At 38.4% G+C, this 15,550-nt stretch overlaps 1 protein-coding gene across 7 annotated transcripts in view; it reads left to right on the top strand.

Annotated features, from left to right (window-relative positions):
* The window catches only part of NALCN (sodium leak channel, non-selective), a 365,686-nt gene that overhangs the window by 129,312 nt on the left and 220,824 nt on the right, over window positions 1–15,550 (top strand). For 4 of the 7 annotated variants that reach the window (XM_030813651.1, XM_030813650.1, XM_030813647.1 and 1 more), the window contains exon 10: window positions 418–504. The exons of the other annotated variants lie outside the window; for them this stretch is intronic. In XM_030813651.1, the coding sequence (XP_030669511.1) occupies window positions 418–504 (87 nt within the window). The remainder of the gene's footprint in view (window positions 1–417; window positions 505–15,550) is intronic. 7 annotated transcript variants of the gene reach the window in all.

Genomic DNA, 15,550 nt, shown 5'->3' with positions numbered 1-15,550 from the left:
TAAATAAAAATAAAAATTTGCTACCTATAGTAAAAACACACCAGACACAATGCTTTTTAATTCTAATTTTCATTTTCTCCCAGCTCTAATAGATATTTATCAATATAATGGGGATAAAATACTAAAGTATTTCTCTTGTGGAGAAGAATATTTGAGCAATTACATGCAAAGCATGTGCAAGACAGAAAGTGCCTGACATAGCAAGTAGTCAATAAACTCAAGTTATTATCATTGTTCTTTTTCCATTCACTTAAGCTTTCAATGTTAAGGAAATATAATTGAAATGACTTCATTCCAAATATAAATCCATAGGAAGACAAATTTTTGATAACATAAAAATATACAAAGCTGGAGACATAGAGTTCTCAATGTTCCATATTAAATGTCTCTGACTCATCTCCCTTCTTTGTCTTGAAGATGTTTCATGAAGATGCTGCTGGAGGTTGGCAGCTGGTAGCTGTGGACGTCAACAAGCCCCAGGGACGCGCCCCAGCCTGCCTCCAGGTGCAGTACAATGACATTTTTAAAAATCACCCAGCAAAGGTCTTTGAATTTTATTTCATCCAAGAAAATCCACAGCTCTTTAAGCTCTAGATTTGTCCAAATTTAAGATCCTGAAGTTAGAGATGGTACTTCACTCTTTCCTCTATTCCCAGGACCTAGCTTTTTTTTTTTTTTTTTTAGATACACAGTAGGGATTTGATAAGTTTCTGACGGCTGCACGCATGTAAGAGCATTTCAGTGGTATTGAATCAATGAAGAATTTTGTTGACATGTGAAATCTTACAAAAATATTCTTTACCAAAGGCCTGAGATATTTGGCAGTGGGCAAATTCATTCAGTTTAATACCTCACAGAGTAACTGGGAAAAAAATATGTTAATACATAGTCTCTCTGTTTTTCTGCATTTGCAAGCATTCAGAGGAACATAATGTGGAGGTGTTTCTTTAGCACAGTGCAGCAATAACAAACGTAAGGATTGCAGGTGGGGCCTGAGAGTCCTCATGAGATAGATTCTCACAGCGATTATAAGATGGAGCCTCGTCCCTGCCTGTGAACTTTCTGGAATCATCATCATCTCCAAGCTTCTCCAAGCTGCCATTGACAACAATATGGATAACAGTAATAGCAATAAGGCCCAATAAACTCCTTTATCTCTTCTTCAGGGGGCCATACTGACATCTTCCCTTGCTTGGTTCCCCCTCCTTGCCCCCTAAATATCAGTAACTCCCTCAAAATAATGTCACCTTACCAAGAGCAGCACCCCTGATTTTCCATAATATTTTCACTTTCATTTTCCCTCCAAGCAGCCCACCCGTAGGATCGGAGAATTGACTCTTCCACCTGGAGAATTTTATTTTCTTTAGCCTTTTTGGTTTTCAGTGACAAATCCTCTTCTCGCGACGGGTGGTCTCCGTAGTTCTTTATATCCTGCCCTCGTAATTTGGAGAAGTGTTCACATCTGCCGTGGGATGAGACTGTATCTCTTTTCTTTCTTTTGGGTCTTTCTCCAGATGGGGACTTATTATGCAACTCAAGGATTGGTGCATGAAAAATAAAATTGTACTCTGAGCCATTACTGTGGGGCTATGTTTATATGGCCATTTTACCATAGAGTTATTTACTTCTTTTTGTTTCTATTTGTATTGAGGTGTGATTAACGAATAAAATTGTAAATACTTAAGGTATACAATGTGACGATTTGATATATGTACACGGCGTAAAACGATTGTTGCAACCAAGCTAATTAACACATCCGTCGCCGCATATATTCAATAGTTACCTCTGTGTGTGTGCGGTGGGGGGTAACACTTAAGATCTAATCTCCTAGCAAATCTCGTGTATATAATACAGTATTATTAACCATTAATGAATCACTTTGTTTATTAGATCCTGAGAACTTGGCTATCTTTTGACTGATAACTAATAGCTCCCCATTTCTAGCCCCTGTCCCCAGCCCCTGGTAATCACCATCCTGCTCTCTGCTTCAATGAATTTGACTTTTTGAGATTCCATACATAAATGAGATTATGCAGTATTTGTCTTTCTGTGTCTAGTTCATTTCACTTAGCATAATGTCCTCCAGGTTTATCTATATAGTTGTCAATGGCAGGATTTTTTTCTTTATTATGGCTGTGTAATATTTCATTGTATGTCTATACCACATTTTTTTTATCCATTCATCCATCAGTAGACACTTAGGTTGTCCCCTCTCTTGACCATTGTGAATAATGCTGCAGTAAACACAGGGCTGCAGATGTCTCTTTGAGATACTGATTTCATTTCCTTTGGGCGTATATCCAGAAGTGGGATTGCTGGATCATATGGTAGTTCTATTTTTAATTTTTTGAGAAACCTCCATACTGTGTTTCAGAATGGCTCTACCAATTTAAATCCCCACCAACAGTGTAAAAGGGTTATCTTTTCTTTATGCCTTTGCCAAATAGTTACCTTTTGTCTTTTCGATGGTGACCATTGTAACAGATATGAGGTGTTATCTCATTGTGGTTTAAATTTGCATTTCCCCGATAATTAGGGATAGTATGCACTTTTTCATATACCTATTGGCCATTCATATGTCTTCTTTGGAAAAATGTCTACTCAGAATTTGCTCAGTTTTAAATCAGATTATTTACGTTTTGTATTTGTTTTTGTTTTTTAGTTTGGGGGCTTTTTGGTGTTGAGTTGTATGAGTTCCTTGCATCTTTTGGATATTATCTCCTTTTCAGAAATATCGCGTTCCAATTCTTCCCTGTTCCATAGACTGCCTTTTCATTTCGTTTGTTGTTAGTTATTTATTTCTGTCAGTTTTTAAAAAATGGAGGGCAATAAGTGGAAACACTTACGATGAATATTGATAAGTATTATTTTGTGGTCCTCCTTCTATCCTATATTTGATGTTGACAATGCTGCTAATATAAAACTACAACTACCTTTACTCCTAGTATCACTACTAATAGTAATAACAATAATGACAATGATTATAGTACTAGCTTCTTACCTAAAAAGCACTTTTATTGACGTTATTTTTTAATCCACCAACTGATATTTACTGAGTACCAACTATGTGCTAGACACTAAGATAGTCTTGAAAGAAACACACACAGTCTCCACACTCATAGAGCTTACAGTATGCTTGAGGGTGGGAGGAAAAAAGGCAGCATTGAACTAGCAATCACAAGAGTGACGTGGGTTTTGAAAGAAGTAAAGCAAGATGCAATAAGAATATATAAATTGGGGTCCTCTTTCAGAGGTCAGGGAAGGTTTTAGTGCATAATCTTAAAACCAAAACCATGAGTAATTCCAGCATTTTGGGAGGCTGAGTCAGGCAGATCACCTAGGGTCAGGAGTTTGAGACCAGCCTGGCCAATATGGTGAAACCCATCTCTACTAAAAATACAAAAATTAGCCAGGTTGTGATGCGCGCCTGTAGTCCCAGCTACTTGGGAGGCTGAGGCACAAGAATCACTTGAACCTGGGAGGTGGAGGTTGCAGTGAGCTGAGATTGTGCCACTGCACTGTAGCCTGGGCAACAGAGTGAGACTCTGTCTCAAAAAAAAAAAAAAAAAAAAAGGAGAGAGAATGAGGAAAAGAATGACTAAGGATGAGGTTTACTGCAACCCTGTGATGTAGAAAGACTGACATGCCTGGTCAGCCATTTATAGGAGAAAGTGATGATTCAGAGGACATAGGGATGTCTCCTGAAGTTACATTCAACCAAAGGGAGAACCCAGGACTAGTGGCTGGGTCTTATGGTTCCTAGTCCCATGCTTTATCCAGCTGAAAAAAATATGCAAGAAATCGTTAAGTTTGTGATAGAGAAATAAACTATCAGGGCTACTCTGAGTGCCAAATCAGAGTTGTATGGTATCCAGAGCTTTAAAACCTATTAAATCCTTGTTAATAGATGCCTCAAGGTGGCAATCTGAAATTAGGAGGCAGGTCAGCCTCCTTATCAAAAAGATTTGAGAATAGCAAGAGATTAATGACAAGGTGAAGTGTGAAGACAAAATCGAGCAAGGAGATAGTAAAATAAAGATTGGAATGGAGTGGGGATAGATATCGGGCTTGAAGTGTATAGATGTGGCATCCCAGAGACCCCTATATGAGATATGTGTTATGAATATAGCAGCATGCTTTTGACATCTTATGAATGTGACTCATATGCTTAGAAACCTGGGGGAAAGGGGTCAGGTAATTCAGTATGACGCAAGTTTCATTCCACTCAACTTCATGTGTTTGGCCCTGAATAAAGCTTTCCAGAGGCAGCAATGAAGAGTGCATGGAAGAAAAGTGGGATGGCCAAGAGGTTGTCTGTTTGTACCAGGCAGGAGCTGTGATTAGAGAGAGAATACATTTCTATGTCTGAGCAAGAAAAGAATTAATTAATTAAAAGAAAAGAATTAAGTAAAAATATATTGAAGATAAAATGGTCATGAAATACTTGATGGCTTTTCCTAATGATTAATGCCGTCTAAAACTGGGTAACAAGAACATTTTCATCTGAACCTTCCACTCCCTGGCTTGGACTGTCATGGTACCTTGCCCTCAAGGCTGAACAGGAGCATATACTACTTCTTTTTATTTTTAAAACAAGAAAAATGTGAACATGTTCTCATAAAAAAATTAATATGAAAATAAAATTAAAAAGAAGAGTTTACTTGAAATCTTCTTTCAATGTATCCTTCCTCATTCTTCTTCCAGTAGGTAACTTGGAGGTTAATGTTGAGGCGATTCTTCTCAGACTCCTGCATTTATTCATTTTATCTCACATGAAAAAGCACTTCTGCCTCCAGGAAGCACTGACATTTTCACAGAATGTTTCCTCTTCCTACACCACTTCCTTCTCACTCATCCTTCAGAACTCAGCTCAAACATCACTTTCTTATCCTCAAAAAATAAGCCAGGTACCTCTGTTACATGTTTTCATATCATCCTACACTTTTCTTTTATGTCTGTCATAATTTTAATAAAACAAATTAAGGATATAATTAGTTGTTTGATGTCTGCTTCTCCAACCAGGGGAAATTCCATTACTTTAGAGACCATACCAGTCACGGTCACTACTGGAACGATGCTTTAGACATGAGAGATGATCAATTATGTTTATTAACTGAGAACAGTCTGGTGAAAGAAGGAGCCAGTACCTTCTTGGATTATGAAAGTACTTATTTGACCTCTCACTTAGAAGCTGCTCTGTTTATCCTCCTGGTCTTGTCTCTAAGAACTAGAAATTGAATAGACTGTGGCAATAACACCCTTTTCCATACAAAACACTTATTTCTATATGCATATTGTTGGAGTCTAAAGCAAGCAGTACACTTGGAGTTTGCTTCCAGAAAGTGCCTCGCAGAGGTTGTAGGGCTTTGGATATCTCTGGATAGTTTTGCCAGGATGTCTGCTCTAATCTGTGGTGGCAGAGCCTTGGCAGGACATAACCCTGACTTCTGTTATGTTTCACCTCTTTCAGAACTCTTTTCATCTTGTAAGCATTTGTCTTATGTTTAGAAATATAGTGTTAGGAATAGCATCATTGAAAAGAACCCAAATTAATTCTTTTTTTTTTTTTTTTTTTGAGACAGAGTCTCACTCTGTTGCCCAGGCTGGAATGCAGTGGCACAATCTTGGCTCACTGCAACCTCCGCCTCCCAGGTTCAAGTGATTCTCCTGCCTCAGCCTCCAGAGTAGCTGGGACTACAGGCATGCACCACCACGCCTGGCTAATTTTTGTATTTTTAGTAGAAACCGGGTTTCACCATATTGGTCAGGCTGGTCTTGAACTCCTGACCTCGTGATCCGCCCACCTCGGCCTCCCAAAGTGCTGGGATTACAGGTGTGAGCCACCGCGCCCAGCTGAACCCAAACTAATTGTATGTTAACGAGAAGACAGAGTTTATTGGAATGAAACATTTGAACGGCTGTACTTAAATGGAATTTGTAATTTTGAAACTGTTGAAGTAAATTAGAAAAAATGAGGTATCAATAATATCTGAGAGATAGCAAACTGATGTTTGAGTTCCCATTTAACTACTAAGAATTGTTGATTTTGTTCAAAGTAGGACTTTGTTTTTAAATTTGATCCAAACTTTAAAAACCAGAGTATTTTACATAAAAACCCAGAAGTCCTACCCATCATGTAAAAGAGGATGATCTGGCAACAAAAAGCTCTCATTTCCACCTGGCTGGAGTTGGCCAGAGCTGGGTGGTGGCTGCCACATGAGCAGAGGCAGAGAGGCTTTGTTGTGCCTCAGTTTCCCAACTCTCCATATTGTCTCCACAGCACTGGAGGTGAGTGTTTTACTTGCCCATGAATTCATACATTTATTTTTCTAAGAGTAGAGAAAGATTTCTGTTTGTCCATGACTCTATCATGTGGAAATAAAGAAGTAATAAATTCATAAATATATAAATGTATAAAGATACACAAATGCATGGATGAATGAATAAAGAATAAATACAAGGCATTTTAAAAGCACCCTGTGATTACAGAAAACAATGAGAAATGAACCTAGTATTTTAAGAAAAAAGGTTATTCCAATGTGTTAAATATGGAACCCTAAGCCTAGTTTTCTCACTGTGTTTCTTTCTAGGTCTCAGGAGGCACTTGGTTGAGTGACTCATGGAATAAATGAAAATAATGTAACTTTAGATCACAAAGATTATATAATAACAAGTAGTCCACACATTTCAGTGATTCCAAAATAGTATTTTCATATATTTTATGTTTTTAACATTTTAAAACTTTAAAATCATAACTCAGCATAATTGGAAGCTGGCTCAATTTCTCTTATAAATGAAATGTACTAAAAAATCAAAACTTTCTTCATTGGTATTATGTATTATACTTTTCACCATATTCTCTACTCTGTATTCTTGTCCAGTTACTATAAGCAATTAGGTAATTTAATAAAACAAGATTGATGAAGTGGCTTAATTTTCCTCACCATTATGTAATTAAATACATGATGTAACCAATGCTTCTGTGATGCTGAGTTTTTATGAGTAATAATTTATTCTCTATTTTTCTCTCTCTATGTGTGTGTGTATATATGCACAAACATATATATATATACACACGTTTATATATATACATATATAAGTGTGTATATGTGTGTATATGTATATGTGTTTATACATATATATAGAAACATTGCTGGCATAAAACTATTAGGATTTTGTGTATTTCAATGGGCAGTGATTCCAATCACACATTAGCAACTAATTTTAAATTGTTTTCCTACATTCCCACGTGTGCACATACATATTTTACCTTATATCAAATATTTCCATTATTATGGTATTTGTTTCCTGTTTTCAAATATTGCTTATGGAGATAGTCAAATGAATTAGGGCACATAAAAGATCTTCTTACTCTTCTACAGAAAAAACAGGCTCTATTGAACCATTTGTGGAGGAAAATATAGGCATCTTTTGTCTGCAGTTTGAAACCACAAATTTATTTTGTGTTCTGAAACACAAATTACAGTTACAATCATAGCTATAATTATAATTAGAATAGGAACCATATGCAGGCATGCAAGGAAACGATTCAACCCAGTGCCCTTAAAGTGATCTTTCTGTTTTTATAATAAATGAAAATGCACATACTTGTAAATTTCATTGCAAGACCGCAAGTTTGGAGCAGGAAGACTAGCAGAAAGGTATTGTTAGCTTGGTAAGTTATGTGTGGTGAGCTCTTTAATGCCATTTGTTAAAACTTTTTGTTAATCAACTTAATTATATTAATTTGGCTAGGACATTTCTCATGTTTATCTAGTTGTTAATGAAATTTATACCATGCTTAATAAGGCTAAGTTTAATAAGATACTGAGCATGGTCAATGTGTGCAATTCCTAATAAATTTATCCTCACGTTAAAACGAATAAGTGAATGTCCTAGAACCCCTGAAAAACCCTCTCCCATCCTCTGTCATGCCTGCAATGTCTTTCTGGCTCTTTCTCATCTCTGTGCATTGCTGATGTGCTTGTCACTCAGGGGCCCCTCATGCCTGTTACTTTTTTTTTTTTTTTTTTGAGAAGGCGTCTCGCTCTGTCATCAGGCTGGAGTGCATTGGTGTGATCTCGACTCACTGCAACCTCTGCCTCCCAGGTTCAAGCGATTCCACTGCCTCAGCCTCCTGAGTAGCTGGGACTACAGGTGCCCGCCACCACGCCCAGCTAATTTTTTGTATTTTAGTAGAGACGGGGTTTCACCATGTTGGCCAGGATGATTTCGATCTTCTGACCTCGTGATCCGCCTGCCTTTTCCTGTTTTTGGTCCATACTGTAGGGACAAGATGACTGGTGGTGAAAACGAAAAGCCTAGGAAGATAGATAAGCCAAGCCCCATACCTGGTTTCTTTTCCTTTTTGTACTACAACTGCTGAAATGCACATCTCCCAACATGACCTCCTCACCTCTCCCTCCTGCCTCCCCAGCATACCCTTATCTTCACTTGATGCAAAAAACACGCAACACAACATCTTGTTTTGAGACTACACGCTATTGTAGTCTGTTAGAGATAAGACTCTGGAAACATATTTCAGCTACACTACCTACTAGTGATACGTGATAGGACACGTTTATGGAAAATGGGGATGAGAATGCGTTTTTCCTGGGTTTGTGAGAATTAGTGAGTTTTTATGACTTAGTAAAGAATTATTTGATTGGAAGGAACAGACCATCTGCTCAAAGGGAACATTTATTGCAAGTGTCATTCAGCCTTTCTCTGCCTGTCTCTCACTCTCCGTTTGAGCCACATGATTTCTGTCTGTGAGCCTGCCTCTGTTTTCTCACCTTGAACACTGGCTTTATTCTGTTTTGTTTTGTTTTGTTTTGTTTTGTTCTGTTTTGTTTCTCTCCTTGCATATTACCCAAGTATGGCTGATTGTGACTGAGTGTAATGACCTCCCAATCAAAAGCCCTAACGAGACTCCCCAGAAAACACCCAAAGGTGAAGGTGCACTGGGAGAAAATAAAGTTGCGTGGGGGGTATCAGAAACAGGAGGCATAGCCGGGAGCAGTAGGTCCGGAGAGTGCAAATGGAAGGAAAGAGCAGGTCTGGTTAAGCAAAAGTATTGGATTTTCCTGCAGAGCAAACCCAAAGTGGTTTGAAACCTCCCTTTTGAATCCCCTCTGAAAGCCTTGCCCCATCTCTGCTGGAACCACTACTCAACCACCCTCCTTAGGTTCATGGAATGGGTGGAGAGAGGACACAACTCTTCGGTCATTTTTTTTAATTTTATTATTATTATACTTTAGGTTTTAGGGTACATGTGCACAATGTGCAGGTTTGTTACATGTGTATACATGTGCCATGTTGGTGTGCTGCACCCATTAACTCGTCACCTAGCATTAGGTATATCTCCTAATGCTACCCCTTCCCCCACCCCCCACCCCACAACAGTCCCCGGAGTGTGATGTTCCCCTTCCTGTGTCCATGAGTTCTCATTGTTCAATTCCCACCTATGAGTGAGAACATGCGGTGTTTGGTTTTCAGTCCTTGCGATAGTTTACTGAGAATGATGATTTCCAGTTTCATCCATGTCCCTACAAAGGACATGAACTCATCATTTTTTATGGCTGCATAGTATTCCATGGTGTATATATGCCACATTTTCTTAATCCAGTCTATCATTGTTGGACATTTGGGTTGGTTCCAATCCTTTGCTATTGTGAATAGTGCTGCAATAAACATACATGTGCATGTGTCTTTATAGCAGCATGATATATAGTCCTTTGGGTATATACCCAGTAATGGGATGGCTGGGTCAAATGGTATTTCTAGTTCTAGATCCCTGAGGAATCACCACACCGACTTCCACAGTGGTTGAACTAGTTTACGTCCCACCAACAGTGTAAAAGTGTTCCTATTTCTTCACATCTTCTCCAGCACCTGTTGTTTCCTGACTTTTTAATGATCGCCATTCCAACTGGTGTGAGATGGTATCTCATTGTGGTTTTGATTTGCATTTCGCTGATGGCCAGTGATGATGAGCATTTTTTCATGTGTTTTTTGGCTGCATAAATGTCTTCTTCTGAGAAGTGTCTGTTCATGTCCTTCACCCAATTTTTGATGGGGTTGTTTGTTTTTTTCTTGTAAATTTGTTTGAGTTCACTGTAGATTCTGGATATTAGCCCTTTGTCAGATGAGTAGGTTGTGAAAATTTTCTCCCATTCTGTAGGTTGCCTGTTCACTCTGATGGTAGTTTCTTTTGCTGTGCAGAAGCTCTTTAGTTTAATTAGATCCCATTTGTCAATTTTGGCTTTTCTTGCCATTGCTTTTGGTGTTTTAGTCATGAAGTCCTTCCCCATGCCCATGTCCTGAATGGTATTGCCTAGGTTTTCTTCTAGGGTTTTTATGGTTTTAGGTCTAACATGTTAAGTCTCTAATCCATCTTGAATTAATTTTTGTATAAGGTGTAAGGAAGGGATCCAGTTTCAGCTTTCTACATATGGCTAGCCAGTTTTCCCAGCACCATTTATTAAATAGGGAATCCTTTCCCTATTGCTTGTTTTTGTCAGGTTTGTCAAAGATCAGATAGTTGTAGATATGTGGCGTTATTTCTGAGGGCTCTGTTCTGTTCCATTGATCTATATCTCTGTTTTGATACCAGTACCATGCTGTTTTGGTTACTGTAGCCTTGTAGTATAGTTTGAAGTCAGGTAGCGTGATGCCTCCAGCTTTGCTCTTTTGGCTTAGAATTGACATGGCAATGCCGGCTCTTTTTTGGTTCCATATGAACTTTAAAGTAGTTTTTTCCAATTCTGTGAAGAAAGTCATTGGTAGCTTGATGGGGATGGCATTGAATCTATAAATTACCTTGGGCAGTATGGCCATTTTCACAATATTGATTCTTACAATCCATGAGCATGGAATGTTCTTCCATTTGTTTGTATCCTCTTTTATTTCATTGAGCAGTGGTTTGTAGTTCTCCTTGAAGAGGTCTTTCACATCCCTTGTAAGTTGGATTCCTAGGTATTTGATTCTCTTTGAAGCAATTGGAAATGGGAGTTCACTCATGATTTGGCTCTCGGTTTGTCTGTTATTGGTGTATAAGAATGCTTGTGATTTTTGTACACTGATTTTGTATCCTGAGACTTTGCTGAAGTTGCTTATCAGCTTAAGGAGATTTTGGGCTGAGACGATGGGGTTTTCTAGATATACAATCATGTCATCTGCAAACAGGGACAATTTGACTTCCTCTTTTCCTAATTGAATACCCTTTCTTTCCTTCTCCTGCCTAATTGCCCTGGCCAGAACTTCCAACACTATGTTGAATAGGAGTGGTGAGAGAGGGCATCCCTGTCTTGTGCCAGTATTCAAAGGGAATGCTTCCAGTTTTTGCCCATTCAGTATGATATTGGCTGTGGGTTTGTCATAGATAGCTCTTATTATTTTGAGATACGTCCCATCAATACCTAATTTATTGAGAGTTTTTAGCATGAAGGGTTGTTGAATTTTGTCAAAGGCCTTTTCTGCATCTATTGAGATGATCATGTGTTTTTTATGTTTGGTTCTGTTTATATGCTCGATTACATTTATTGATTTGCATATGTTGAACCAGCCTTGCATCCCAGGGATGAAGCCCACTTGATCATGGTGGATAAGCTTTTTGATGTGCTGCTGGATTCGGTCTGCCAGTATTTTATTGAGGATTTTTGCATCAATGTTCATCAAGGATATTGGTCTAAAATTCTCTTTTTTTGTTGTGTCTCTGCCAGACTTTGGTATCAGGATGATGCTGGCCTCATAAAATTATAAGTTAGGGAGGATTCTCTCTTTTTCTATTGATTGGAATAGTTTCAGAAGTAATGGTACCAGTTCCTCCTTGTACCTCTGGTAGAATTCGGCTGTGAATCCATCTGGTCCTGGACTCTTTTTGGTTGGTAAGCTATTAATTATTGCCACAATTTCAGAACCTGTTATTGGTCTATTCAGAGATTCAACTTCTTCCTGGTTTAGTCTTGGGAGGGTGTATTTGTCGAGGAATTTATCCATCTCTTCTAGATTTTCTAGTTTATTTGCGTAGAGGTGTTTGTAGTATTCTCTGATGGTAGATTCTATTTCTGTGGGATCGGTGGTGATATCCCCTTTATCATTTTTTATTGCGTCTATTTGATTCTTCTCTCTTTTCTTCTTTATTAGTCTTGCTAGCGGTCTACCAATTTTGTTGATCTTTTCAAAAAATCAGCTCCTAGATTCATTAATTTTTTGAAGGGTTTTTGTGTCTCTATTTCCTTCAGTTCTGCTCTGATTTTAGTTATTTCTTGCCTTCTGCTAGCTTTTGAATGTGTTTGCTCTTGCTTTTCTAGTTCTTTTAATTGTGATGTTAGGGTGTCAATTGTGGATCTTTCCTGCTTTCTCTTGTGGGCATTTAGTGCTATAAATTTCCCTCTACACACTGCTTTGAATGTGTCCCAGAGATTCTGGTATGTTGTGTCTTTGTTCTCATTGGTTTCAAAGAACATCTTTATTTCTGCCTTCATTTCGTTATGTACCCAATAGTCATTCAGGAGCAGGTTGTTCAGTTTCCATGTAGTTGAGCAGTTTTGAGTCAGTTTCTTAATCCTCAGTTCGGGTTTGATTGCACTGTGGTCTGAGAGACAGTTTGTTATAATTTCTGTTATTTTACATTTGCTGAGGTAAGCTTTACTTCCAACTATGTGGTCAATTTTGGAATAAGTGTGGTGTGGTGCTGAAAAAAATGTATATTCTGTTGATTTGGGGTGGAGAGTTCTGTAGATGTCTATTAGGTCCACTTGGTGCAGAGCTGAGTTCAATTCCTGGGTATCCTTGTTAACTTTCTGTCTGGTTGATCTGTCTAATGTTGACAGTGCGGTGTTAAAGTCTCCCATTATTATTGTGTCTGAGTCTAAGTCTCTTTGTAGGTCACTCAGGGCTTGCTTTATGAATCTGGGTGCTCCTGTATTGGGTGCATATATATTTAGGATAGTTAGCTCTTCTTGTTGAATTGATCCCTTTACCATTATGTAATGGCCTTCTTTGTCTCTTTTGATCTTTGTTGGTTTAAAGTGTGTTTTATCAGAGACTAGGATTGCAACCCCTGCCTTTTTTTGTTTTCCATTTGCTTGGTAGATCTTCCTCCGTCCTTTTATTTTGAGCCTATGTGTGTCTCTGCACTTGAGATGGGTTTCCTGAATACAGCACACTGATGGGTCTTGACTCTATCCAATTTGCCAGTTAAGTAGTGAGACTTGACTGCAGTACTTATAACTCAGGGATCATTTTTCTTGTTAAACTTTTAAATCTTGCAGGACTTTAGAAGTTTATTAAGGGCTAAAGAAATAAGCTATTACAGTCTCACTTGAAGCTCAAATCATGCTGTATAAGATAGTTTCTTTAGAGAAACACCACATAGTTACTATAAACTTGCAAATGGACAGTTTGTAAATTGGTGCTATTTTACAACATAATATTAAGTCAATTTCCTTACATTTAAAAATACATATTCTGAAATAATTTAGAAACACAGATAAGAAAAAATACCTATGTGTCTGTCAGAAATAATAATAGCTAATATTTACAGACCACTCACTGTATGTTTTATTAGGTATTAAATTATTTAATGCTCACAGCACCATAAATGTAGGTACTAATATTATCTGTTTTACAAAAGAGGAGGTTGAGGCACAGACAGCATAAGGAATTTGATGAAGGTCACATAGTTAGTGAATGGAGATTTCATCTCAGGTAGTCCACGTTATAGTTTTAACCACTTCATTTTCACCCCTGTGTATTACCCTATGGTAAAAATATCCCACAGTTTGTTCATTAATTTATTCATTCCACTATTGATGGACATTGAGCGTGTGTTTTATTGTTTTGCTATTGCAGACCTTCTAAGACCTTTCTTATCCATGCCTTTGTATGCACACGTGAGAGAGCTGTTCTAACATATATAGCTAGGACAGCAATTTCTGGGTTAAAGGAAATGAACAATTTTGACTCTCTGAGGTATGGCAGATGGCTTTCTGGATGATAGGGCTATTTTGTATGTCTTCTAGAAAGGTGTAAGAGTGCTCATTGTCTACATCTTCAAATTCACTTGATGTTATCAGGCTTTTACACCTGGTGGCATGAAATGGTGTCTTGTAGTGTAAATTTGCATCTCCCTAATTACAGCCTATAGATCAAGGGCCACACATTTTCTCTTTTTTTTTTTTTTTTTTTTTTTTGAGATGAAGTCTTGCTCTGTCACCCAGGCTGGAGTGCAGTGGCGAGATCTCGGCTCACTGCAAGCTCCGCCTCCTGGGTTCATGCCATTCTCCTGCCTCAGCCTCCCGAGTAGCTGGGATTACAGGCACCCACCACCACCCCCAGCTAATTTTTTGTATTTTTTAGTAGAGACGGGATTTCACTGTGTCAGCCAGGATGGTCTCGATCTCCCGACTGTAGATTGCTTGTTTATCTCATTTGCCCATTTATCTGTTGATTTTTCTAAGTGATGTTCAGGAATTCTGAGTGTTTCTAAAGGGTATATTGTTTCTTTCTAAATAAAAATTTAAGATATTAGATATAAAGACAAATCTAAAATATTAATGCCTGACACATGTACCTTTTTCATTTCTCCCATCTTTAGTCAATAAGGCAATTCTTTTATATGGTATTAAAGAAACCGATTAGAGAAAGTTTCTTCATTGTGTGCTGAAGTGTGAGTCTTAGAAAGGTGAAAAGTTATAATTGACTCTTTTAGCATCAAACCAAGCAGGTATATAGCTGTTTAAATACTATTTTAGCATAAGCCATAGCTGTGGGAAGGGTCACTCCAGTGCTTGATAAATAGAAGTCTATTCAGTTGGACCCTCATTCCTCAGCGGCTGCTGTGACAAGCCGTTTTCCTGCTGCTGCCCAGGTAGGAGTTTTCATCTCTTGACACTTTGACAGATGTGGCTGCACACTTTTGAACCATCTTCCAACACACCCCCGTGCTCTATTACCATGAGGAAAGTCTCTGACAAGAGAATGAAAGTACATATGCATGAGACGTGGTACAATGGATCTCAGTTTCCCTCTGGTAGCATTCCACCACGTGCCTCCTGTGAGGAACAGAGGGAGGTAACAGGCTCTTGCTGAAAGTAGGTCAAGTGGTGGCCAAATTATTCCTGCAGTGTTTTAATGCTCTTTGAAAACATTTCCATTGAAGGCTAAGATTGAGGGGAGGTGGCCTGTGTGATGGGAGCATTTCAAGTGACAAAGTGACATCCCAGGCACTCCTGAAACTATCTTCTTTGTGAACCTTCCCACAAACTGGCAGATCATTTCAAGAATTGATGGAAACCATGAGAATGTAGGTTCCTTCCAGAAGCTAGCCTCTTCTATACTCACAGACCAGCGTGAGAAGACAGTGTGATCCAGCTAAGACCGTGTGGCAGAGGAGCACCTGGGACAATTTGATTAATTTCTCTAAGCCTCAGTTTCATTACCTGAAAAGTGAGGACAATAACATCTCTCGGGCTTTTGTAACAATTAGAGATGATGGACTGTACATACAGGCACAGTGTGTGGGAAGCTGTGGGCCACTCGATCT

This window comes from Nomascus leucogenys, chromosome 5, assembly GCF_006542625.1.
Source record: "Nomascus leucogenys isolate Asia chromosome 5, Asia_NLE_v1, whole genome shotgun sequence".
Classification (NCBI taxonomy): Eukaryota; Metazoa; Chordata; class Mammalia; order Primates; family Hylobatidae; genus Nomascus; species Nomascus leucogenys.
This window is presented reverse-complemented; position numbering and strand designations above follow the sequence as displayed.